Source organism: Mauremys mutica, chromosome 2 (assembly GCF_020497125.1).
Source record: "Mauremys mutica isolate MM-2020 ecotype Southern chromosome 2, ASM2049712v1, whole genome shotgun sequence".
Lineage (NCBI taxonomy): Eukaryota > Metazoa > Chordata > Testudines > Geoemydidae > Mauremys > Mauremys mutica.
Genome location: NC_059073.1, coordinates 219,614,561 through 219,640,981, shown reverse-complemented (window position 1 = coordinate 219,640,981; position 26,421 = coordinate 219,614,561). Strand labels below are relative to the sequence as shown.

The window sequence follows — 26,421 nt, the reverse complement described above, 5'->3', positions numbered from 1 at the left end:
AATCTCAAGATACAGAATATCACAGAATCTATTGCCCTAGAACTGTTTCCTGTCCAATCACTTGTTCAGGCATCCCCCTCATGAAAAATTGCTAAACAGTACTGTTAACCAAAAAAAAAAAAAAAAAAAGAGAGAGCAAGAGAGCACAAGAGAGAGAGAAATTTAAAGGAAATTATCCCCAATTTTTGAGTCTGCAGACAGCCAGAAAAGTAGTTCTGTGAGATGTGAATCGATTCTGTTAGTTTTGAAGTCTAATTACAATTTAAATGTCAACAGTAAGGACTTATCTACATGGTAAAATTTACTGGAATAATTCTTCTGCTATGCATGCATCCAATGAAGTGGGTATTCACCCACGAAAGCTCATGCTCCAATACGTCTGTTCGTCTATAAGGTGCCACAGGACTCTTTGCTGCTTATTCTGCTATACTTAACCCAGTCAGAATAATTACTTTTTCTTTTGAAGAAAAGTAATTATTTTTATTCTGGAATAGTGTCCACACAAGGACTTATACCTGCATAACTGTAGTGGAATAATTATTCTGTTCTGACTATGTTGGGAAATTTCCCCATATAGACAAGCCATAAGTCATTGCTGGTGATCTTAGTACAAACCGTGGGCTGACTTCTTTTTGTTATTGTTGAAGTAGTAAATATTGTGGCAGGTTGTAGTGAGGACCTACTTGCTCCCAACCATTGCTGGGGTAAGGAACAAAAAGTTCACTCATCTCCCCCCAAACTTAGTCAATCTCTACTCTTACTCACAAGGGAGAGGGAAAGAGGAGATGTAGTACCAAAACACAAACCCATCTTTTGCAATTTCATGAGCCGAAACCCCAGGTATTCCTTATCTGCTGTCAAAATATCCAGCTTTACCCAACACCCAGCAGTGTAATAATTCATCAAAACGAAAATCTACACAATGTTGACAATCTTAAATTTGGAAGCACAGAAAAATATGTAGTAATTTATCAAAGTAAATAATAAAGACTACTGGACTGGTAAAGCAGTAGTAATCCACAACTAAGGTTTACTGTACTATAAAGGATAAAGAGCCTTCCCATCAACCCCGAAAAGAGAATCGATCAGTGGTTGTTACCATAGATTCAAAATATTATATTATATTATATTAAGAAATATTTTGTCAGCCCAACAAATTGTCATGGACTGTCACAGTCAAAATCTTTACATCTAGCACATCATCTGTAAGTCAGATCATACTCTCAACACCTGTGGAACCCTATTGTCTTCAGCTTATGCCTTCACTGATACCTACATATTCCCACTAGCCTTAAGTGGGTTTTCAAAGTTATTTTTCAGAATAGAACAGCACTTATCCTAATAATATGATACAAGGTCTGATAGAGCAGCGGTGGTGAGAGTTGTGATGGTCATCATCCAGAGGAGTGGCCATATGCTCCATGTTTACACCAATCTTCAAGTAGCACAAAGATGCTGCAGCTACTATTCTGCCTCAGAGGTTGAAGTACTTAGTGCAGTGGTTCTCAACCTGTAGCCCACAGACTGCTTGCAGCCCAGTCAGCACATACCTGAGGCCTATGTGACATCCTCAGGGCTATATAGGCAGTATATATATTGTGTGGATGCAGCCCACATAACACACCGAGAGCTGCATTTGTGGGCCACAATGGTAAATAGGATGAGAACCACTGAACTAGTGTGTCATGTCCTAGCACCAATTTGAATGAAAAGTTGGATATAGGCTATTATGGTTAATTGGCCTTATGCAGGTTGCACTGTTGCTTTATTTTATGGAAGATGTCTTTCTGAACTACATCCATGAATTTTGAAGGTGGGCAGTTAAATTCCTAAAATACAAACTGATTGTGGGAGTCTTTTTGTTTTACCCCATACTTTTCATAAAAGGGCACATTTTTTGGTTTGGGTGACAGAATTTTGTAATGCTATTTTTAATTGCTTTGTCTAATATTGTAACTTGTAATTCTTGAATACTTGATTTTTTTTTTATTTTTTTTTAAAGGTGAAGTCTGTGAAAACTGGGTCAGTCTTTTGGACAATATGCTGCTGTCTATCTTACTTCTATATGGTAAGCCTTTTATCTGTATGTAACCTAAGCTGTTTCTGTTCAATCCAGTTGAATGGAAACAAGTTTTGGTTTTGTATTTTTTAAACTAACGTACAGCTGCATCTGTTGGCCTAATTAAGTCAAAGAAGAGGGCAGATGTTTACATTTCTGCTCAGAACCTTTTGTAAAGATGTGTGTTCTCTGGGAAATAAATTTTCCCTTGTATGAATAGGCCAGGAATATTTAAATGAAACAGACAGATTCCTTTGGTGATGGTGTTGGGGGGGGGGAGGGGCTCAAAATGAGTAGAGATGATCTGATCTCATTCGGAGTGAATTGATGGATCTTGAGTGGATGGCCGCAGTAAAAGTGGGGCTAAGTGTATCTAGTTTATCGAAGAGAAGTTTAAGAAGTGATATGATCACCACCTGGAAGTTTGTACACTGGGAGAAGGTAACAGTATACTAGAAGGTTAATTGATGTAGCAAACAAAAGCGTATAACAGGATCTAATGGCTGGAAGTTGAAGCTAGAAAAAATTAAAGTTGGAAATAAGGTACACATTTTTTTTCAGTGAGAATAATTAACCATTAGCCTAGCACAGTTTACCAGCTTTCCCATGCGTCTGACGAAGTGGGCATTCACCCACAAAAGCTTATGTTCCAATACATCTGTTAGTCTTAAAGGTGCCACAGGATACTCTGTTGCTTTTTACAGATCCAGACTAACAGGGCTACCCCTCTGATACTTACCAAGGGATGTGATCTTCCATCGCTTGAAGTCTTTAAATTAAGACTGCATGTCTATTTAAAAGAAATGCTTTAGTTGAACTAAAAGTTGTTGATTCAGTGCAGGAATTACTGGGTGAAATTCAAGAAGCTGTGTTATGCAAGAGCTCTGATGAGATGATCATAATGGTCCTTTTTGGCCTTAAAATCTATGAATCTGTGAAGATGGGAATTTCTGCAAGATGTGGGCGGAATCAGAAGGAAGTCTGCCAGCAAAAAGGATAGCATCAGAAATGAGGATAGCTCCAAACTGATTGAGTTCTTTTGTATGAAAGACTGACCTTTTTACGAAATGGGTTGACTCAAGTGGGACAAGATTTTGTGGTGGGAAGGATTTCTTGGAGGATGATGGATAAATTCCTCCAGGTAGAATAGGGTGGTAATGGGAGCCTGCTGGAGGGGGGAAAATGTCGATTGGAAAAATTATTTATGTAGCGCTAGAGATGTACATAGCAGCTCAAGCTTATACAAAAGGATCTCTGTCCAGAGGAGCTTACATTTTAAACTAAAGAATACTAAAATAGCAATAGGACTGTGATTGGGATTTGTGTGTGAATACAGTATCTAGGGTCACTCCTGGGGGCATTCTGTGCCTAAAAATTCTGCGCACAATATTTTAAAATTCTGCAACCTTTATTTGTCAAAATAACCCTACATAATCACACCAGTTTCAATTATTTTGGTAATTTATTTCAAAATACCTGTCAGCAACTATGTCTGTAACAATACAGACATACACAAAAATTCCCCCAGGAGTAGAGAGTTAAAGAAACCCCTATGACAACCCAGTTCCCGTTTCTCTGCCCCCCACCCCAAGCCTGTCAGGGGCCAGACACCCATAATCCCTCCTCACCCCCGAGCCCAGCCACGGGGCCCCCCGGCCCAGATACCTGCACCCCCTCTGCCCCCCAGAGGCCATCCACAGGGGCCCCCCTTGCCCAGATAAGCCACACCCCCATACCTCCCGAGCCCAGCTATGGCTCCCCCAGCCAGATTACCCGTCCCCCTCCCCCTGCAGAGCCCAGGGATCCAGAGGGAGAAACAGCCTGATGCTTGGTCCCAGGCTTGTATGGAATTTTCTAAGTGCCTCCCTCTCCTTCCCTCAGTTGCCAGGCACCCTCTAGCTCCCTGTCTCCCCCCAGCAGTGTCTTCTATGTTGAGCTGGGCTCTGTTGGGTCCAGTGGCCTTTAGTGGCAGCCAGCAGTACTGCAGCCCATTTCTGTGGAGGAAAGGTAATTCTGCATGCACAATGTTAATTTCTGCAAAATTGTGCAGTGGCACAGAATTCCCCCAGGAGTATAGCGTGCAGCCTGAACACCTTTTAACACCCCCCCCCCCCCGCCACACACACACACACACACACACACCCCTAAATACTGGCAGTAAGCCTTTTCTTTTACATTTCATTGTCCTCGAAAGCGCATTTATTTCATATTATGGTAGAGTGGTTGTGAAACCATACATAAGGATGTGTTACATATTTCTGTTTTGATATACAATCATTTACAAATTGGGCCTGGGTTTGTTATGCTAGTATAGTATAGCCTTTCTACTACACCCACATATTCTGATGGGAGATCCTTTTAAAAATGACTATTTGCAAAATTTAGTCAAACAACAAAAGAAGTGGTAATGTATTTTTTCTGCTGGAAATCATGAGGGAGATTCTGAGATTCATGATGAGATTCTGAGATTTATCATGAGTTTCTGCCACTTTATTTGTTGAGTAGTGTCTTTGTGTCAGACACACATGGTGAGGGAGGACTGGGTGCAAAGCAAAACACTCCTAATCACATCAAAGTATCAGAAACCCTGGCTATATCTACCCATGAATGTCACAATGCCTGAGTTGAACTAGAGGGTATATTGCATATTTTTCCTTTGTTTTAAGGGACAGAGTAAACTAATTAAGTGCTAAAATTTGGCCAGGGTTTAAGATTAATAGTAAGAATAAAGTTCCTTCATTTTCAGGGAAAGTACTTGCATTATCTCTTCTGGTGATTCTTTGCAATATAGCTGTTCCATTTGTGGAAGAATTAATGAGACCTTTAGTTGCTGCTGAGGTTTTAATCAAGTTCCTTATATGCGTTTTTTCCCCAGATCAGTCTTCAGGACTGGACATAAATGTATCCTCCAACGTAATATTATCTTTCTAATGAAATCAGTGTTCCTTAAACTATTAGCTGAGAATTAAATGGTAAAAATTGCAATTTTAGGGTAGTAAACTTCATTCTGCATTGCAAAAATCAAAGAAGTAGCTCATTTGAAAAGAGGAATAGCTACTGCATTGACTGAAAAGTTATGCATGTATTTGCAAACTGACTGGCAATATTTATCTAAATTAAAGTTTATGTAATGACTAGCTCACTGTTAATGTGACCCACAGAATTGTCTTTTAAAAGTAACTTTTCTAATTCTTGCTCTCAAGCTCCATTATTATTATTTGTATTTATTATTAGCATTTATTTGATACCCATCACTATGGCTTTAGATGTCTTTCCATAGTGATGACTGTGTTTTAAATACCAAGTTTTGCATTGAGACAGTCTTAATTGGGTGTGCTCTCCTGCAGCCTGTGGCTTTACCGCTCCACTAGGAATCCAGGATTTAATGAGTTGAGAAAGACTGGGCAAAGAGGTACATCTTGAGTTCTTTTTTAAGTGGACATATTTGGGCTTTTAACTATCTTTCCTTAGACAGCAAATTTTAGAGGCACAAGCTGATTGAGAGAGCTTTGCCACCAGCATTCACAAAACTTCACCTTTATAGTTGTTATGATCTTCAATCATGCACATGTTCTCCCTCCACCCCACACCAGTTGTCATCTAAAAAGTCTCATATAAAGCCTATATTGGAATAAAGAAAAAAAATTATGAATGTAATGATACTACTGTGTTAATAAGTAGTACGTAAATAGAATCTGATAATTTACAGCTCTTTCTGAAGTTATATTTAAATTACCTAATTTACAGTTTAATTTCCCATAGGTCTCTGCATGGGGTGGTTATGTTTTCATCATCAACCTTATTCCACTGCATGTGTTTGTGCTCCTGTTGATGCAGAGATACAGCAGGAGGGTCTACATAGGTGAGTGTTCTGACTCTCTTAAAATCAATTATTTGAGAAGTGGTTTCTATTCTCTTCTTACTGAACAATCAGTTCTATTTGGGAGGCATAAAATACAGGAATGTGAAATTAATAATTTAACTACATCTTTTACACTAAACACTAAATGGGAAATTAATAATTTCATATCAAGTATATTAGTCATGTGCTGAATACCCATTAGCTTCTTGTTTACAAAATAAAAAAGATACGGATGTGATACATGTTTAGTTCACATTGTTTCAAAACTCTCAGGTGTGTATTTCGTAGATAGTTGTTTTTTTTTTCCTTTTAGTATTCCATGTGGGAAGGGGAAATTCACTGAATCTTCACTGAGTTGTTTAATATTTTTAAAATTCCTTAATACACAGGTTTCATATGTCTGTACTTTCTGCAGCTTTATAAAAGCTATCCAGTAAAAAAATGAAAAACTCATCTATAATATGCTGTCTCACATAACAAGAGACAGAGCAGCATAACATACAAGTGTGTCTGTTCAAATAAAATGTTGTGTATTGCCAAGACTTTCAAAAGTGACCAATGATTTTTAGCTGCCCAACTTAACACACCTTAAAGGGGCCTAATCTTCAATAAGTATTGAGCATCTACTCTCTGAAAATAAGGACCCTTAGGTTAGCTCAAATTGGGCACCCAAAATGGAAAAGGAACTGAAGTGGACCCATTATAAAATATAGGAAAAGCTGTCTCCCATATACAAACTTCACATAGAAGCCATTTTTTTTCTTTTATTAAACTCGGGATAATTTTAGTTTATCAGCAAATTTAAGATCTAAAGAGCTTTTTAGAGTGGTGGTGAGGGTAAAAGCTCACTGTGAATGGGGTGGGTGGAGGGGAAAGCAAGGGGAGCTACTGTGACTGTGGGAAACAGTCAGCTCCAGACTCAGAAGGCGTATCCTGGTAGTTCCTACTGCCATTCCTATGGCACTTCCTTGCCCACTGACCTCTGTGCTCCACATACACCCCTTCCTCCTCCTCTCCCCCCGTCCCTCACGTGGCTGGTGCATTGATGTCCCCCACCACCACCCAGATGCTGTCCTGTCTCCTGGGGAGGCTGGAAGGCAGGACTGATCTGGGCCAGGGAATCCTACCTGCTTCTCAGCAGCCAGCCTGATCTCATGCGCCATATTCAGTGGCTCCACTAGCCCTTCTTTCAAGTCCCGCTCTTGTTTTTCTCCCCAACTCCATCACCACTCATGTGCTGGACCAAAGCTGGGTCCTGCTCTCTGGGGATGGAGAACACTGGAGGTACAGAAATAGATCCATCCCTCCAGTATTTCCTTTGTGGGGTTATAGGTCTTCCCTCTTTTCCCCCTTCTGCCCCTGGTTTGGAGTCTGTCAAATCCAAAGGAATCCTTCAGAATACACTGAATTCAGAGGAGACCCTTTTCATCACTTTAAAGCATGTGTAAAAAGTGTTTAGCGAATATTTAATTTATCTGCTTGGCATTTTTATGATGTTTTTATGTAAATCACTGACAGAACTAACAAATGTATATACATTGGTCATGATGAAAGTGTTTTCATGGTTTGTCATTGAGCAATAAATATTAAAACTCTGCAAAAGCTTAAAATTTAGTCAGAAGGTTGTAAAATTGTATGCTCCTTGGGGCAGGGATTCTTCATGCATACAGTTTCTAGCATTCTTTGTGCTAGCAAGAATAGAAATCGATAAATCAATACATTTTCAGTGAAGAATAAAAAAAATACATCATTACACATTCTATGCATCTTGAATTTTTTTACATTGTTGTAGTCATAGATATATCAGGAATGGATTCATTTAAATCAAAGTAGATTTAAATCACCAAGCAGAAAACCTTGATTTAGATAATTAATTGATTCTCATTAGCTGCTATAATTTGGTGGTAGTTTTTGCTAGCCAAGAGGATACACTGTTTATACATATTTATTTAAGAAGTTATGTAGCGTAACATACATTTATTCAGATTAATTTTTACATATTTTTATTATGTTAGAAAGTGGAGAATGACACTTTTTATTTACTAGATTCATTTTTTACTCCTGCTTTGGTTCAAGCGGCATTTGGATAAAACTTGGAAGTCAATGAAAAATGCACAAAAACAGCATTTTAAAATTGTTTTTCATTAGTTAAATAAACTTGTATTAAATGTGCAGGATACATAAGGGAAGAAAATTAAGTTTATCATGTTTTGCATTTAAAAATAGCTAATTCATTTAAAGAAAGACAGTAATATTTTAGTGAATTGAACTACCATATATACTCGTTCATTGGCCCGTTCGTTTATAAACTGACCCTCCAAAATGGATAGGTAAAAACAGCAAAAACTGTATGACTCTTTCATACGCTGACCCTGTATTTCAGGGGTTGGAAAACTTTGGCTCCTGGCCTGTCAGGGTAAGCCGCTGGCGGGTTGGGACGTTTTGTTTACTTGGAGCATCCGCAGGCACAGCCACAGGGAGCTGAGGGGCTCCATGCCTGCAGATGCTCCAGGTAAACAAAATGACAATGTATTAGATATTCAGTTCAATGATTCCATAGAGTTTAAAATAATCAAATTTTGGTGTATAAGCCTACTCTTTGGTTAAAAAAAAAAAAAGATGCATCAAAAATATTCAGCTTATGAATGAGTATATACGGTAATTGTTTCTGGTCAGCATGTCAGTCACAATTTTTGAACTGGTAATTCTCCTCTCACCACATTTCTACTCAGATTTGAAGAGGAAACCCAGCTTTAATGCTATTTTTCCAGCTCCCAATTTGTTTCTCAACTTTGACTGAAGAACTAATCACTGAACACTAGTTGAATAAACTGAAATTAAAATATTCTCTCTGCACCTGCAGAAGAGGGCTACTGCTATCAAAAGCTGGTTTAGCACTTCAACAAATTGATTCCAGGTGCTTAGCCAGTGACTTTTACAAACTCAGTGGTTTCTCTTTTTAAAACTTGAACAGCATATATGTTCTGCTTGAATATTTATTTAATTTAAGTAATTTATTAGATTAAGCTTTAAAATAGGTTATCATAATTTCAAATTTAATTTTACATAGCTTTATTTAAAAAAAAAATTAATTGAAATTCTAAAAACAAAATCAGTTTTAAAAAGATGAAATCAATTTTTATCCACCTTGGGGCATAGTGAACCTCTCTTTGACTAATTACTGCAAAGCTGTCTAGTATTGCAGGCTTTACCATTATTAAGAATATAATTAATTTGTAAACTAAAGATAATTATAGAAGAGAGTATATGTATTTTTGTAAAATTATATTAAATTTAGTAAAGCTTATTGCACATTTTTACTCAGTCCTGTTTCATGTCTGGTGACTTTGGCTTTGCAGCAGTAAGCAAGACCTCTCTTGCCATTAAGAGAATGAGAGAACATCTGTTCTAAAATAGAGCTGATCTTTCTGGGTAGTTGGTTTTATGCAGCATAGTTTTAAATGTTATCAAGTCATTGGTGTGTGGTGTAGTCTTCATTTTACTTTTTGAATTCCTGGTAAGTGAAGTAATAAGATAAAGTATTGATTTTTGTTCCCCAGGCTTTATGTAATATCTCATTTTTCATGTCAACTTGATTTTAATGGGACTTTAATCAGGATAAACAGAGCATTAGTATAATATGCATTCTTTGATCCATGTATATGCTGGTTTTTTGGTCGATTGCTATACATAGTTGGAAATGTTTGCATTATAAAATTAGAAGCTTTCATTTGGTCATACCTTTATTTTTCAACTCAGGCAATGCTGCTGTGATCCAAAAATGTATGTGTTTGTGACTAGAATAATTTAATAAACAGTTTCCTGAGGGATGTATAAAGTATTATACAGTGTGTGGACTTCAGTAAAAATATGAGGACATAGCAACTCATGCTGGAAATGAGATTTGTAATTTGTACTTCAGATGAGGTGAACATTTCTATAATTCTTCTTTCCCCTTTCTTTTGTAAAGGAAATTGTATGAAAAAAAATTACAAATATAAATGTTTTAAAAGGAGTCTGACCTGCTCTGTGCAGTGAGAGGTCACTAAAGATACTGAGGCAGGAGGAGGGAAAAAGACCCAGTTGGGTAGTGCCTGTATCTGCATTAACCAGACTTCACTGAGTGAAACAAAGGTCTGGTCTGCACTTAATGCTTGGGTTGACATAGCTGTGGTGGTCGGGGGCTGGCTGTAGTTATGCCAGTCTAAATTCCCTGTATAGATGTGGCTAGGTCAGCAGCAGAACGCCTCCATCAACCTAGCTGCTTTGGCTTGGGGTGGTGGAAGTTACTACAGCAACAGGAAAATGCCTTGCATTGAGCATCTATGGTAAAGTTCTGCATCAGCATAGCTATGGCACCATAATGTAGATATGTCCAAAGTTAAGAATCTAACTACTAATTTCAGTTCATTGCAGTTTATTCCAAAGGCCTACCCAAAAAAGTACTTTACTTTCCCTGTTGTTGATGCATGTATTTCTTAATTTAGACTCTTTGAGGTCTTCCCAAAGACATCATGAAAGACTCAAACTCCTGTTCTGAAAGAAGGCATTTGAAAAAGGATAGAGGTTCTACATAATTACAGTATTTTAAAATAGTGATAGAGATTCATTTAAGTGCTGAAACCATAGTTACCAACAATAATCAATATTACAGTTCCTTGTGTACTTAGTCCTTGTGTACTTACTCTTATCTTCTTATAAAAAGGATTGTTAACGACTGGATAAAGGTAACGTAATTGCCACATCACTTGATAGAAAAACAATATGATTCTCCCTCCTCCTTCCACTTTTTGGCCATATATAACAAGGAAAATCTATACTTAGCATGAGTTACATATCACTTCCTCTACCTGTCATCGTGTTTACCCTTGAGTATTCTAGAGAAAAAGAACATGTGGAAAAGAAGTCAAACTCAAATAATTGCAGTATTTAAAACTGTAATTGTTTTTAAGCAGTTGAAAATGCTGATACAATACTTGAGCTGTGACTGAGAAGTAGTAATCTATCTTTATACCTTTCTGATACTGAGGGGTGTCTGCACCAGGTTGCTTACTGATGCAAATTAAACGAAACTGAGGGCTACTGGTTGATAGGTGCAACAATGGCACATCCTTTGCCATCCAAGGGTGTCCATTGGCTATGGGGGAGAGGAAAGGAGAAAACCTCTGAAAGTCTGGTCTGCTGACCTTTAAAATTGCTTTATTTGCCTAGAGACATAAAGTAACCATAATGTACAGGAAGATCGGGAGTTAGAGTTTATATGTATATTTGGGGTATAAGCAGGATGGAAAGTTGACTATATTCTTGCACTTTTAATGTACAAATTATATCTTGAAGATCCCAGTGTGTTAAAGGCTTCATACAGACAGATGATTCATGTGTATCTGATATCAAATCATGACTTCAGTATATGGGAGGGTTTTGGTAGAGTTAATAGCACATTTTTAACAAATATCAAAAATATTCAGGCATATCTGTGAAGGTTGCTGGAAAGAGAAGTGGATTTTTCTGACATGCCATTATAGATAAGAGAACCAGTTTTCAAAAGCCCATACAAATTTGGGAGAATAAAGAATGGTCTTAGATTGCAAATGAGACGGCGTCTGTAATGCCTAATAATTCATTGGAATGCAAAAGTCACTTTTTAACTCTCACAACATTATCATGGTGCATGTAAAATTCATTTAATAGGTTGAGACAGATAGCAATGGCTGAAGCAATATCTGCAACTTTGTGGCATTGCAGTGGTAGTTTTAAAAAAAAAATCTAAAAGGCCTATAGAATAAAACAATCTGAATTACTATATTTTAAATCCTGGATTTGTAATTAAATGAACATGCCAACCAGTAAAGCATGTGTCAGGTTTTTGGCAGCGCCACCATAAAATATTGAAAACCCATGTGATGGATTTTTACACTGATGTCTCGTCAGGTCGGCTCTGGTGCCCCCTGGCTTTGCGCCCTCATAGTGCTGGTATATATGGCCCTGCTGCCCACTCAGTTCCTTCTTATCACTCGTAACTGTCACTGGAACTGCTGCTTGTCTTTGCATTTTTCCACAAGTATCTCTCTGTGGACTTTGTTGATTATCTGTAAATGGTTCTTTTTCTAGAGTTTGTTTTAGTTGGTTGCAAACACTGCTTAGCAGGGTTAGCCCTTCCCCAGCACTGGGGTATGCCTTTGTCCCTGGAGTTCAAGCTGTGTGCATTGTGCCATAAAACAGTGCTGGTTAGTGAACCTTACCCCAGCTTCCTCAAGTAGCTGGGGGAATGCCATGTGCAGGAGTATTGCAGGATTTGCAAGAGCTCAGGCCCAGAACTAAGAAGGACAGTGACACCAGACTCAAGTTCCTCCTTATGGAGGCAGCGCTTCGTCCCCTTTTGGGTCACGTTGACGTGGCACTGAGTACTTCGGCTTCAGTAAGAAGTGTCGTGGTGTCTCTAAGGGAGATATAGTGCCGTTCTGCTTCTCTGGCACAGAGAAAGTACTCTGCAGTCTGGAACTCCTGGAACCAACGCTCATCTCCAGTGCCCCTCTCATCTTCACTCACTTCACTCATCTTCGGGACGGGACTCTCGGCACTGCTTTCAGTTGCCAGTGCCAAGAAGGTCTGCGGGGCATAAAGACACTGACAGTGCGACCCATGCTGGGCCAGTTAGAGACATCAGTGTTGTGTATAGTATTGTTGACTCTGGCCCCGGGAAGAGTGCCATTGAGTCTGGCATCTTTGAACTCTCCGCCAAGAGAGAGCCACCAGAGTTTGACAGTCCTGGCACTATCATCCATGTTGGAGGCGTTTGAGGCAGTGAGGGAGTTGCTATCACTCTCGGTACCACCATCCCCCACCTTTCGAGAGCTGACAGTATCAAAGGTGAAGACCACCAAGGCACCAAGACCCCAGGTACTGTCAGAAGGCAAGCAGGCCATGATGGCGCAACACTAGTCACCAAGAAGCGACTTCTCAGAGTCGGACTCTGAGGTGAAGTCATATGCTTCTCTCAGGAGCAGACACTGCTTTGATTGGTGATACCCAACAGCTGACATGAGCCACAGGATTCCGCCGATGGCCTGGCCACCGGTGCAGTGGCCGATGCCACTACAGTGGCCATTCTGGAATCCTTGGGCTTTTCAGCAGTGTAGGGTTCACAGTTCAGGAGGTCCTACTCCGTTGTATCGGAGTAGAGAGCTTCCCCGCCACCTCCCTTGGAGCAGGGACCAGGCTTCAGTGCTGAGTCCGGTACCGAACTGCAAGACCCGGCCACATGGGGAGAGCCCTGCGCAGATACAAATTTATAAATCGGTATCCGTGGAACCGCAGGGCTCTCCCAGGAATTGCAGTGGTGAAAGGAGTAGAACGTGGGGCCACCACTCCCAGGAGCCAGCGCTTCATGCCGGCAGCTCCTCCAGCACAGCTTGTACTGCCTCCAGTCCCGCCCACTGGGGCGGGCCCCAGGCTCACCGGCAGCTGTCCCTGGTTGTGCTCTTGTGTTCAAGCGGCTCATACGCCTCCCAGACGGGAGACTCAGCTGCGTGGAAGGCACGGGAACAGCACTGGGGACGGGGCTGCAGGAAGTACAGCTGCGCTGGAGGAGCTGCCGGTGCGGAGCGTTGGCTCATGGGACCAGCAACCCCACGTTCTGCTCTTTTCGCCGCAGCAGTTCCCAGGAGAGCACTGCGATTCCGTGGATATAAATTTGTATCTGCTCAGGGCTTTACACATGGGACCCATCTGTTGCAGAGGGCGAGGAACAAGGCCCCCTGACATTACAGGCTTCCTCTTCCTCCTCTCTTGATGAGGTGGTGGTGGTGGAAACAAGTATAGCGCCTTCTCAGGATGACTATTGAGCTCCTCAAGCGGGTAGCCCACCACCTGAGTACCCAGGGGGAGGAGATCTCCAAATCCTTCCACACCCTGGTGGACATTTTAGTGGCTTCAAGGCCATTGTGGGTGGCTCTACTTTTGAATGATGCCATTGTGGACCCCATCAAAGCCTCATGGCAGACCCCTGTATCCCTGCAATCTACTGCAAAGAGGATGGAGAAAAAGTACTTTGTCCTTCTCCATGAGTGTAAATTCCTGTGCGCGCACACAGCCCCACCAGGTTCTCTGGTTGTTTCAGTGGCAAATGAGTGGGCGCATCAAGGTCATCAAGGGCTTACTCCCAAGGTCAAACACACCAAAAAATAGGTCTTTTTGGCAGAAAGATGTACTCAACTGATGGCCTCCAGCTCAGGATTGCAAATCAGCAAGAGAGCCTGAGCCAATATGACTTCAGCTCCTGGAGCGCAACGGCAAAATTCAAGGAGCTTTTGTCACAGGAGTCTGGGGCGAGTTCTCAGCCCTAGTTGGAGAGCAGAAATCAGTGGTAAGAGCGTCCCTCCAGGCAGCTTTGAATGCAACAGACTGTGCCCGATCCATGGCTATGGCTGTGGGTATGAAAAGAAGCTCATGGCTTCAGTCCTTGGAGTTGCCCTATGAAGTGCAGCAGACAGTGCAGGGCCTTCCGTTTGAAGGCAAGTCGCTCTTTTCAGAGTAAACAGACTCAAAGCTGCATAGTCTGAAAGACTCTAGAGGAACCCTGAAATCCCCGAGGTTGCATACACCGGCTCCCACCAGGAAGCACTATAAGCCCCAACTGATGGCCCACTTCTACCCACCACAGCAGAGACAAGACTACTGTAGGAGAAGCAGTAGAGGCTATAAAAGGGGGCCTCCATCCCAGTCCTCGTCTTCCCTGGTGTATTCTCTCCTCCCCCCCGAGACAATCAGTGGGGTCTAAGCAGGCCTTTTGATGGGCCACTTGGGGACAGCATACAAGGACAATGTGTATCTGATTTCCCCCATTTTTGTGGCCCGGTTATCCAATTCTGTCAGGCGTGGGCCCACATTACCTCAGATTGCTGGGTGTTACTCATGATAGAAGTGGGATACAACTTCAGTTGTTCCCCTCCTTTCCTCCCTGTCCCTCTTCAGAGACCCTTCTCATGAGCAACTTCTAGCACAGGAGGTGCAGTTGCTCCTAAGGGCAGGATCTGTGGAAGAGGTTCCACAAGAGTTAATGGATAGGGGGTTCTACTCCCATTACTTCCTAATCCCAAAGGCCCATGGCGATCTCAGACCAATCTTGGACCTGCGAAACCCCAACGGATTCATGAAGAAACTGAAGTTCCACATAGTCTCCTTGGCCTCCTTAATCTCCTCTCTGGATCCGGGGGACTGGTACACCACCCTCAACTTGAAGGATGTTTATTTTCTTATTGCGAGCTTACAGGGACACAGAAGGTTCCTATGATTTGTTGTGAATAACATGCACTACCAATTTACTGTGCTCCTATTTGGCCTGTCAGAAGCCCCTCGAGTATTCATGAATCGTCAGACTTCCGTAGGAGACAAGGGGTTCAGGTCTACCCTTACCTCGACAACTGGCTGATCAGAGTTCGATCCAAGGCCCAGGTGGAGTCAAACGTGGAGTTAAGAGTCATCTTTCCAGGATCTGGGGCTGTTCATAAACATGCAGAAATCTACCCTTTTCCTGGTTCAAAAGATAGAATTCTTTGGGGCAGTCCTCAGCTTGACCCAGGCCAGAGCCTTTCTGCTAGAAAACTGGTTTAGAGCTCTAGGGGTGCTCATAGAGAGCCCCAGGAATCACCCCATCACAACAGGAAGGAACTGCCTAAAGCTCCTAGGGCATATGCCATCATGCCACCAATGTGGCGCAACATGTGAGACTATGGCTCAGATCTCTCCAGTCTTGGCTGCTGTTGGTATATGCACCAGGCTAACACCATCTGGACTGGGTGGTCTCGCTTCCCCCATCGGTGATTGCCACCGTCTTTGATGGCTGTATCCATGGACAGTATGCATAAGAGTCCCATTCTCAAGGCCCCAACCGTCAGTGTCTCTAGTTACAGACGCATTGGCAATGGAATGGGGGTTCACTTTGGGCCCCTCAGGGCCTCTGGTCCCTGGAGGAGCTCTTGTTACACATCAGTGAGAGGGAACTGAGGGCAGTGTGCCTAGTCTGCCAGGCATTCCCATCCCACTTGGAGGGCAACTGCATGTCGGTCCTTACAGACAACATGACAGCAATGTTCTACATAAACAGACAGGGCAGAGCATGCTCCTCTCCCCTATGCCAGAAAGCTCCTCTCCTGTAGGAATTCTGCATAACCCACTTGATCCACTTCAAAGCCTTCTACCTTCTGGGGTCACAGAATGAGTTAGTGGATCATCTCAGCAGATCCTTTTCCAACCATTACGAGTGGTCTCTTCACCCAGACATTCTTAGCACTGTTTTCCAGAGGTGGGGAACTCCCCAGGTAGACCTGTTCGTGACAGAGCACAACAGGAAGTGTCTTCACTTCTGCTCCTTAGGCCACAGCCCAGACTCACTTGCAGAAGCCTTTCTCTTCCCTTGGACGGACCAGCTCTTCTACACGTTCCCTCTCATCTATGTCCTGCTGAAGGTCAGAAGGGACAGGATCCATCTTATCCTGATGGCCCTGGCCTGGCTGCATCAGCACTGATTCACCATCCTCCTAGATCTCTCGGTGAATACAGCCTGCCTCTGTTTCTGGACGTGATCTCTCAGGACCATGGTTGTGTACTTCATCTGAACAGCGAGTCTCTTCATCTCACAATGGAGAAACTCCATGGCTGAACCCTGCAGAACTGGCATGCTGTGAACCTGTTCCCAAGGTGCGTTTAGGGAGTGGGAAACCATCCACTAGAGCCATTTACTTGGCAAAGTGGAAGAGAGTCTTGATCTGGTCAGTGCAAAAGGCGGTTTCGCCTATTCAGTCAGCACGTACTGCCTTTCATTCTAGATTACCTACTCCACTTCAAACAGCAATATCATATATAATCATGAGGCCTAACAATATCATCTATTTAGGTTTCATCTAGCTGCAATCTTGGCCTTTCACCCATAGGTGAATGACTGGTCGGTCTTCTCAAACTCAGTCTGTCATTTTCTTAAGGGGTTGGAGCGGTTACCGTATTTTTCCGTGTATAAGACTATACTATTTCCTAAAATCCTTAGCCTAAAAATTGAGGGTAGTCTTATACACGGAAGTAAGCCTCCTGTTCCCTGCCCTCTGACCCCCCCAACAACTATCCACCCCCCCCACCCCGGAACTCCCCTGCCCTCTCTCCAACACCCCCTCCCTGCCCCCTTACCGCGCTGCCTGCACGTGGCTGGTGGCGCTACAATCCATCCGCGGCTGGAGCTGGGAGCGCGGGGCCGGGCAGTGTCCGGAGCCGGGCATCCGGGTAGGTGGGGTCGCGGCCGCCGCAGTGCCCGGACCGCACTACCGGAGCCGGGGAGCCGGGCGGCCGGGGACGCGGGGAGCCGGGCGGCTGGGGAGCCAGGGAGCCGGGCGGCTCCCCAGCCGCCCGCTCCCCGGCTCCCCAGCCGCCCGCGTCCCCGGCTCCCCAGCCGCCCGCTCCCCGGCTCCCCGCGTCCCCGGCTGCCCGGCTCCGGTAGTGCGGTCCGGGCACTGCGGCAGCTGGGGACTGGGGGAGCTGGGCGGCTGGGGAGCCGGGCGGCCGGGGACGCGGGGAGGGGAGCCGGGCGGCTGGGGAGCCCGGCGGCCCCCCCGCCGCCTGCTCCCCGGCTCCCCGCGTCCCCGGCTGCCCGGCTCCGGTAGTGCGGTCCGGGCACTGCGGCAGCTGGGGACTGGGGGAGCCGGGCGGCTGGGGAGCCGGGCGGCCGGGGACGCGGGGAGGGGAGCCGGGCGGCTGGGGAGCCAGGCGGCTCCCCAGCCGCCCGCTCCCCGCCTCCCCGGCTCCGGTAGTGCGGTCCGGGCACTGCGGCGGCTGGGGACGCGGGGAGCCGGGCGGCTGGGGACGCGGGGAGCCGGGCGGCTGGGGACGCGGGGAGCCGGGCGGCTGGGGACCGGGGGAGCCGGGAACGCGGGGACCGGGGGAGCCTGGGGACCGGGGGAGCCTGGGGACCGGGGGAGCCTGGCGGCTGGGGACCGGGGGAGCCGGGGACACGGGGAGCCGGGCGCCTCCCCAGCTCCGGTAGTGCGGTCCGGGTACTGCGGCGACTGTGGACGCGGGGAGCCGGGCGGCTGGGGACCGGGAGAGCCGGGGAGCCGGGCGGCAGGAGTCCCGCGGCCGGGGAGGGACGCGGCAGGAGCCGGGCAGGGCTGCCGCCGGAGACCAGCCGGGCGCACAGCCCTCCTCCTTCCCTCTACCCCTACCTCCGCGTCCTCTTCCTGGGCCTGAGCAGCAAAGTCGGGGGGGACAGCTGCAGTGCGGCTGGAGGGAAAAGAAAACAAAACAAAAAAACCTGGGGCATGGCCGGAGCGGCAAAGCAGGGGAGCAAAAAAACCAAAAACCTGAATTTGGGGTTAGAAAAGTGGGGGCATCTTATACATGGGGGCGTCTTATACATGGAAAAATACGGTATACCCCCCAGGTACGCCAGCCACTCTCTCCCTGGGATCTCAGCTTGGTTTTGGCAAGGCTAACAGGACCTCCATTTGAACTGCTGGCAATGTGTTCACTACCTGTCCTGGAAGGTGGCCTTCCTGGTCACAATTACTTATGCCAGAAGGGTCTCAGCCCTGGTCTACACTAAGCTCGGGGGTCGAACTAGGGTACGCGAATTCAGCTACGTGAATAACGTAGCTGAATTCGAACTACCCTAGTTCGACTTACTTACCGTCCAGACGCCGCGGAAGCGAACTCCGCGGCTCCAGGGTCGACTCCGGCAACTCCTCCTGCCGCGGTGGAGTACCGGAGTTCGAACTAGCGCTTCCGGGGTTCGAACTACCGCGTCTAGATCAGACGCGATAGTTCGAACTCCGAGCAGTCGAACTCGCCGCGTCGACCGTCCCGGTAAGTGTAAACGTACCCTCAGAGAGCTAAGCTCTTACTTCAGAACCACTGTTACAAGGTCGTCTTCGAGGACAGAGTTCAGCTGCGGCCACACACAGGCTTCCTGCCAAAGGTAGTCTAACAATTCCGTAGTAACTAGGATATCTTCCTACCAGTCTTCTGTCCAAAGCCACATGCTAGCAGGGAGGAACAGAGGCTCCACTCGCTGAATGCACTAGCTTTTTACATCGAAGAAGACTATATCCTTTTAGAAATCCACTCAGCTTTTTGTAGCCATTGCAGACAGAATGAAAGGTTGTCCAGTCTCAGCCCAGAGAATTTCGTCGTGGATTGCTGCCTGCATCCGCACATGCTATGACCTAGCGAAGGTCCCGGCTCCTCCGCTGACAACTCACTCTACAAGAGCTCAAGCATTGGTGGCGGCGTTCATGGCACAAGTTCTGATTCAGGACATCTGTAGAGCAGCAACATGGTTGACAGTCCACATTTTCACATCCCACTATGCCATCACCCAGCAAGCTAGACACTATGTGGTTTTCGGCTGAGTGGCGTTACAGTCAGCGTGCCAATTAACTTTGAACCCTCCACTTGCGCAATTGCTTGGGAGTCACCTACATTGGAATGGACATAGGCAAGCACTCGAAGAAAAAATGGTTACTAATCTTCCGTAAGCATTGTTTTGAGATGTTGTTCATGTCGATTCCGACCTTCCCCCCCCCCACCTGCCCCTCTGTCAGAATTAGCAGGCAAGAAGGAACTGAGGGGGCGGCAGAGCCTCATATACCAGCATTATGAGGGCATGGCTCCAGGGAGCACCAGAGCTGACCCAACAGATACCACTGAGGGAAAAACTTTCCAGTGGTGTTGCTCTGGGCAAACACACACCTACATTGAAAAGGACATGAGCAACACATCTTGAAGAACAAAAGAGTTACAGAAGATTAGTAACCATTTTTTAATTTAGGCATAATCTAATTTGCCTTGATGTATAATTCAAAATAATTTACCAGGCAATTTTTTCCCCAGACCATGAACTCTTTTCCAGGATTGGGGATGTTTTATGGTTTGTAGGCAAATGTATCAGTGATTCATAAACTTTGGACTCATAAAATTTAAGAGCAGAAGGGATCATTGTGATCATCTAGTCTGATTGCGTGCATATTGCAAGCCACAGAACCTCACCCACCCCCTCCTGTAATGAGATCCATAACCTCTGGCTCAAATCATGGTTTAAAGACTTCAGTGGTGTCAACTGTGTATCTACTGATCCACTTGGAATCTGGGTGCTAAACTCATGCTGACTGCTCCTGAACACACGAGGTCAAGCTACTGATACCTTTTTAATCTCGATATAAGGGTCAGTGACTTCTATTTGAATCTGAATGATGTATTGAGATCAAGCAAATAGCTTATAATTGCAATGTAGTACCAGTATCTGAATAAGAACGCAACCTTTTCAGACTAGAAACAGAAATTCTTGATTATGCAACAATTTATTAAAATAATTGAGATCACAAAGGATTCCAATTTACTACACTTTTTAATAGTTTGCGTTGTATGTTTATATGTTTGCAAGGGAAGACATTGACAGATATAGACACAGTACATGTTCATGCAACTTTGAGGATCTGTGATGCAGCCTCCATTATTCATTTGTGATTGTCACTCTGCAATTCTTATGTTTTCAAGTTCTGAACACTTTTTTTTTTTGCAATTTTATTTACTAAGCCAGCACACTTATTCAAGGCTTAAATCCGGGGGAGACTGATTGATTTAAAATTACCTATTTCTTGTCCTCTAGACTAGCATTTTGTAATTTGAAGAGCAGCCTATTTTAAAAAACAACCCCAGGATTATTAAACATATCAGTGTTTTGACTTCAACCTATCAGTTTTTATTTTTTTGCTTTAGGATTGAGTTAATATTTGTGAGTCTAGAATACTCTTTAATCAAAGTGAATAATTATAGTGTAAAATTGCATAGATTTGGTTGCAGAAATCATACTTTCAGGAGGTTATTCTCTCATGATTTAGTGCAGTGCACAGCAACTAAAATTGTGCCAAAGCTTGGTTTGTGAAAGTTGCTTATTCTCCGTAGAATAGATTTTTTTATTTTTTTTTTGGTGGTGACCTAATTAGTTTTTAAAATCATTACTAAAGTACATGATTCTTTGTTCTTGCAAAGAATATACAAACCCAGTAGGGCATTATGCAGTTACTGGGTGAATTTAGTGAGCTCTGTTATGCAGCATGTTAGACTAGATGATCAAAAGATGGTCCCTTTTGGCCTTAAAATCTATGCACTTCGGAGCTTTGACAAATTTTTCTTGTATACAAACTTTCATATAAATTTCTAATCAAGTAACATCATTGAATTAGAAGCCTAGCTGTTTTTTTCTCTCCCAGGCAAAAGGGAACTGGTAGCCATATGGAAAACCCTGTATTTAATTCAGAGAGAGGAGAGTTTCATGCAAGTAACTGTCACTTCCAGATTAAACAGGAGTATGTGTTGCCTTCATTGTGGAACCTCAAAGGTGGAATACAGTTGGGATTAAAAATTGGATATGGGATCTTCGGAGCATGAAGGGATTTGGAGGAATTTTAATAATAGTGTGAACTGAAGTATCAAAATAGAGCATGCACAGTGCACCAGCTTTTCTTTTTCTGTTTCCAGAATTCTTAGGCACTTCTAGAAAAGGGAGTATCTGACTGTGATGGTCACACTTTCTGCCTTTCCCAAACTTTTTGCGGGGAGGTAGTGGGGAGGTGAATAAAGTGGGCAAAGAATAAATTATGTAGAAAACAACAACAATATAGGAGGCTTAAAAGTGATGCTTTATATTGAGCTAGTTTAATAGACAAATATGACATGCACTGATGAATGCCAGTTACTTTTATTCCACAGGATGGCAGCGTTGCAACATTTTCATGCTGTTATGAATGATTTATAACAACAGTTCCTTGAAAATTGGTATTATATAGCAAAAATATATTCCCTTGACATAGCAGATGATAAAATAGTAGCCAGACCAAGGGCTCAAAAAGAAATGCTGAAAGGAAGCCTCTTTTAAAAAAAAAAGATGGCAAGTCATCTTGATTGTTGCGTCTGGTTATTTTAGCTACTTTTCTGTCCAATGCATTGTACAAGAGGGGCCTAATTCCTTATCAGGGCTCCCAAGAGCTACAGAAATACCAGTAATAAATATAGGACCTGATCCTGCTATGAGCTTTGTATGGATGGAACCTCATTTAACTCAGTGGAACTTTGTGTGGGTTTATGGATCCGTCCTTGGGGAGCTCATTGCAGGATTGGGACTGTAGCAAGAATGCGACCCAGAGTATTTGTAAAAGTGATAGACAGTGTGCTGCCCCCAGTTGCCAGGAGAAGAAATTATAAGAAGGCTAAAGTCTATCCTGAAAGTTGCGTGAAAGCTTCAGCTTACTGTAAGTGACCTTGGAACAGATAGTGTTTGTAATCAAGAATTGCTTTAGGAATGTCTAGAAAATTGAAGCCTGGGTTGAAGCAGCTGACTGTTTTGGAGAATCCTTTGATGCCAAGTAAAGTTAGAGTGACCAGTAGTGGAAAGCAATGATTATGGAATGTTCTGTAATGAACAGCTAGGTGGCTAGTTTACCATTTTTCCCTTAAGGTGCCAACTTCCAGGGTTCAGAACTGGGAGAGCTAGTCAGTCATCTTTCAACCAGGGCTGAGCTTTCACTGACAAGTGTCTTGTACTTCCAGGTTGAATGATAAAGGGTGGAGATATTCTAAAAAGATATAGACTAATATATTTAAAGTAAGGCTGTCAAGCAATTAAAAATATTAATTGCGCGATTTAAATTAATCTTGCAATTAAACAATAATAGAATACCATTTATTTAAATATTTTTGGATGTTTTCTACATTTTCAAATATATTGGTTTAAATTAAAACACAGAATACAAAATGTACAGTGTTCTCTTTATATTTATTTTTATTACAAATATTTGCACTGTGAAAATCAAAAGAAATAGTATTTTTCAATTCACCCTCATAAAGTACTGTAGTGCAATCTCTTTATCATGAAAGTTGATCTTACAAATGTAGAATTATGTACAAAAAACCCCCTGCATTCAAAAATAACAGTCAGTAAAAGCTGTGTTATCTGGCACTTTATCAACCAGAAAGCTCTATTAACTGGTATTTCTGATATCTCCCAATACAAATCTTCAGTCTAGTAACCGGGACTAATATACTACCCACGAGTTTATGCAATTGCTCATTCTGCACTCTACTTTTATGCAAAAGAGGCAGAAGACAAGTAGGCAAGCTGATATCAGGGATTTATTCAAAAAAGCAGCTTCCAGGGTTTGTCATAGGGCAGGCGTGGGCAAACTACAGCCCGCAGGCCGGATCCGGCCCACCAGCCATTTTAATCTGGCCCTTGAACTCCCGCTGAGGAGTGAGGTCTAGGGCTTGCCCACTCTGGTGCTCCAGCCCAGGGAGCAGGGTCAGGGGCTGCGCCACTTAGCTCCCGGAAGCAGCAGAACCCCCCCCCCCCCACCCGCCCCGGCTTCTACACGTAGTGGCAGCCCAGGGCCTCCACTCTGCCCCCGTCCCAAGCGCAGCCCCTGCAGCTCCCATTGGGCGGGAACCTGTACCCCATAGCCTCTCCCCACTGCCCTGCCCTGATTCTCACCCCCCACCCGCTGCCCTTCAAACTCCTAAATCCCAGCCCGGATCATGCTCCTATGCCTCAAACTCCCCAGCCCCACCCCACAGCCTGCACCCCACTCCCCAGCCCAGAATCCCCTTCTGCACCCTGAACTCCTCATTTCTGCCCACCCCTGTCATAGGGTTATTATAGATTCAGACCAATCTCCTACACCTTCTACATCTACAATGATAATTGATGTTGATAATGATGCCCCTGAGGCGCTGCAAGATCCTGAAGTACCTTCTGAATCATCAAAGATTAAACTATGTTCAGTATAATTTTAGTGTTAAGTGTATTTTTAGTGATCTGGGTGTATGCCATGCACTGCCCATAGTGATATGTAGTGTCATAATATAACCTACTGTATAGAAAACTTTACCTGTATAACCCTAAGGCCTGGTCTACACTGGGGGGGCGGGGGTCGATCTAAGTTACGCAACTTAAGCTACGTACCTAGATCGACTTACCATGGTGTCTTCACCACGCTTCCCCATCGACACTGCCTGCGGCTCTCGCGGTGGTGGAGTACAGGAGTCAACAGGAAAGCGCTTGGGGGGGTCGATTTATTGCGTCTAGACTAGATGCGATAAATTGATCCCCGCTAGATCGATCGCTGCCTGCCGTTCCACTGGGTAGTGTACACATACCCTAAGTGCTTCAAGAAACCAACCACTCTGCAGTGCAGTACTACTACTGGATTCGAGAATACCTGTATACTGTACTACTGTGTTTTATACTTTATTCACTTGATTGTATTCTAATTCTTTGAAAATTGGTATTCCATTGATAAGTATAGCTCTCAGTTAACCGGAATATTTGATTAATCGACACGCCCCATTCCCCCAACATGCCGGATAACAAAGTTTTTACTGTAAAATTTTAGAGCCTACAAGTCCACTGAGTCCTATTTCTTGTTCAGCCAATCGCTCAGACAAAAAAGTTTGTTTATGTTTGCAGGAGACAATGCTGCCCACTTCTTGTTCACAATGTCACCTGAAAGTGAGAACCGGTGTTTGCATGGCATTGTTGTAACCAGCGTCATAAGATATTTACATGCTTGATGCATTAAAGATTCACATGTCCCTTCATGCTTCAACTACTATTCCAGAGGACATGCGTCCATGCTGATGACTGGTTCTACTCGATAACAATCCAAAACAGTGTGGATCAACGCATGTTCATTTTCATCGTCTGAGTCAGATACCACCAGCAGAAGGCTGATTTTTCTATTTTGGTGGTTCGGGTTCTGAAGTTTTCACATTGGAGTGTTGCTCTTTTAAGACTTCTGAAAGCATGGTCCACACCAGGGGTCCGCGGAGCTCTTCCCTGCGGCCCGCGGAGCTCCCCAGGGGAGCTCCGCAGGGGCCCCCAAGAGAAAAGCGGAGGCTCCCGCCTCCGCCCCTCTCCTGGAGCCTCGGCGCATAGAGCTCCGAGTCTCCGTCCGAGTGCCTGAGCCCCGCCCCGATCCGAGCCGCGTGGGGAGGGGGCGGGGCTGGGAGCTCTGGGCTGAGCGCTGCGCTCGGCGTGGAGCTCCCAGCCCCGCCCCCTCACCACGCGGCTCTGAGCGGGACCGCCGGAGACGCGCTCGGGTAAGGGAGGGGGAAAGCGGGACCCGCCGGGGCCGGGGCCGGGGGAGGGAAGCGGGGCCGGGCTGGGGGGGGGGAAGGGAAGCGCTCAGGGCTGGGGCAGAGGATTAGGGTGCGGGGGGATGGGGGGGTCATGATGTGGGGGCGCTCAGGGCTGGGGCAGAGGATTAGGGTGGGGGGGGTTGAGGGCTCTGGCTGGGGCTGAGGATTAGGGGGCAGGGTCCTAGTGCCTGCCCTCCGCCAGTACTGGCAAGGCAGGCTTCCCTTACCCTGAGCCTCTCCAACCCCAAACCCTCAGCCCCAGCCAGAGCCCTCATTCCCCCGCACCCTAATCCTCAGCCCCAGCCCTGAGCACCCCACATCATGAACCCCTCATCCCCCAGCACCCTAATCCTCAGCCCCAGCCAGAGCCCTCAGCCCACCACACACCAATCCTCTGCCCCAGCCCTCAGCCCCCCCACATGAATTAGCCCTCATCCCCCCGCACCCTAATCCTCTGCCCCAGCCCTGAGCGCCCCCACATCATGAACCCCTCATCCACAGCCCTCACCCCACACTCCAAACCTCTTCCCTAGCCCTGAGCCCCCTCGCATCATGAACCCCTCATCCACAGCCCTCACCCCACAGCCCAACTCTCTTCCCTAGCCCTGAGCCCCCTCGCATCATGAACCCCTCATCCACAGCCCTCACCCCACAGCCCAACCCTCTTCCCTAGCCCTGAGCCCTCTCCTGCATCATGTATCCCTCGCCCTCAGCCCCACAGCCCTCACCCCTGCACTCCCTCCTATCCCCAAACTCCGTCCCAAAGCCTGCACCCCCACCCCCTGCCGCAGCCTGGAGCCTGCATCGAGCACAGAGCCTGCATCCAGACCCCCTCCCCCACCCAAACTCCCTCCCAGAGCCTTAGGCAGTAAATCTAAGTGCGTGTTTTGTCCTTTGAGTGAGGTGCATTACTGAGTGTATATATTTATTAAAACTGCGCGCGCTTAGGGGAGGAGGTGGAGAAGAGACAGGGCAGGGGCGGGGCCTCATGGAAGGGGTGGATTGGGGGTGGGGCCAGGGGCAGCAAGGGGGCGTGTCAGTGATGCGGCCCTCGGGCCAATGCACTAGTCCTCATGCGGCCCTCGGGGTCATTTGAGTTTGAGACCCCTGGTCCACACCTAGTCCCTCTCAGATTTTGGAAGGCACTTCAGATTCTTAAACCTTGCATCAAGTGCTGTATCTATCTTTAGAAATCTCACATTGGTACCTTCTTTGCATTTTGTCAAATCTGCAGTGAAAGTGTTCTTAAAACAAACAATGTGCTGAGTCATCATCCAAACTACTATAACGTGAAACATATGGCAGAAAGTGGGTAAAACAGCCGGAGACA

The 26,421-nt window shown here is 45.1% G+C and overlaps 1 protein-coding gene across 1 annotated transcript in view; it reads left to right on the top strand.

Moving 5' to 3' along the window:
- Positions 1-26,421, top strand: part of STT3B (STT3 oligosaccharyltransferase complex catalytic subunit B) — a 92,838-nt gene that overhangs the window by 40,760 nt on the left and 25,657 nt on the right. Inside the window, exons 4-5 of the mRNA XM_045005073.1 lie at positions 2,003-2,068; positions 5,822-5,921. Of these exons, the coding sequence (XP_044861008.1) occupies positions 2,003-2,068; positions 5,822-5,921 (166 nt within the window). The remainder of the gene's footprint in view (positions 1-2,002; positions 2,069-5,821; positions 5,922-26,421) is intronic.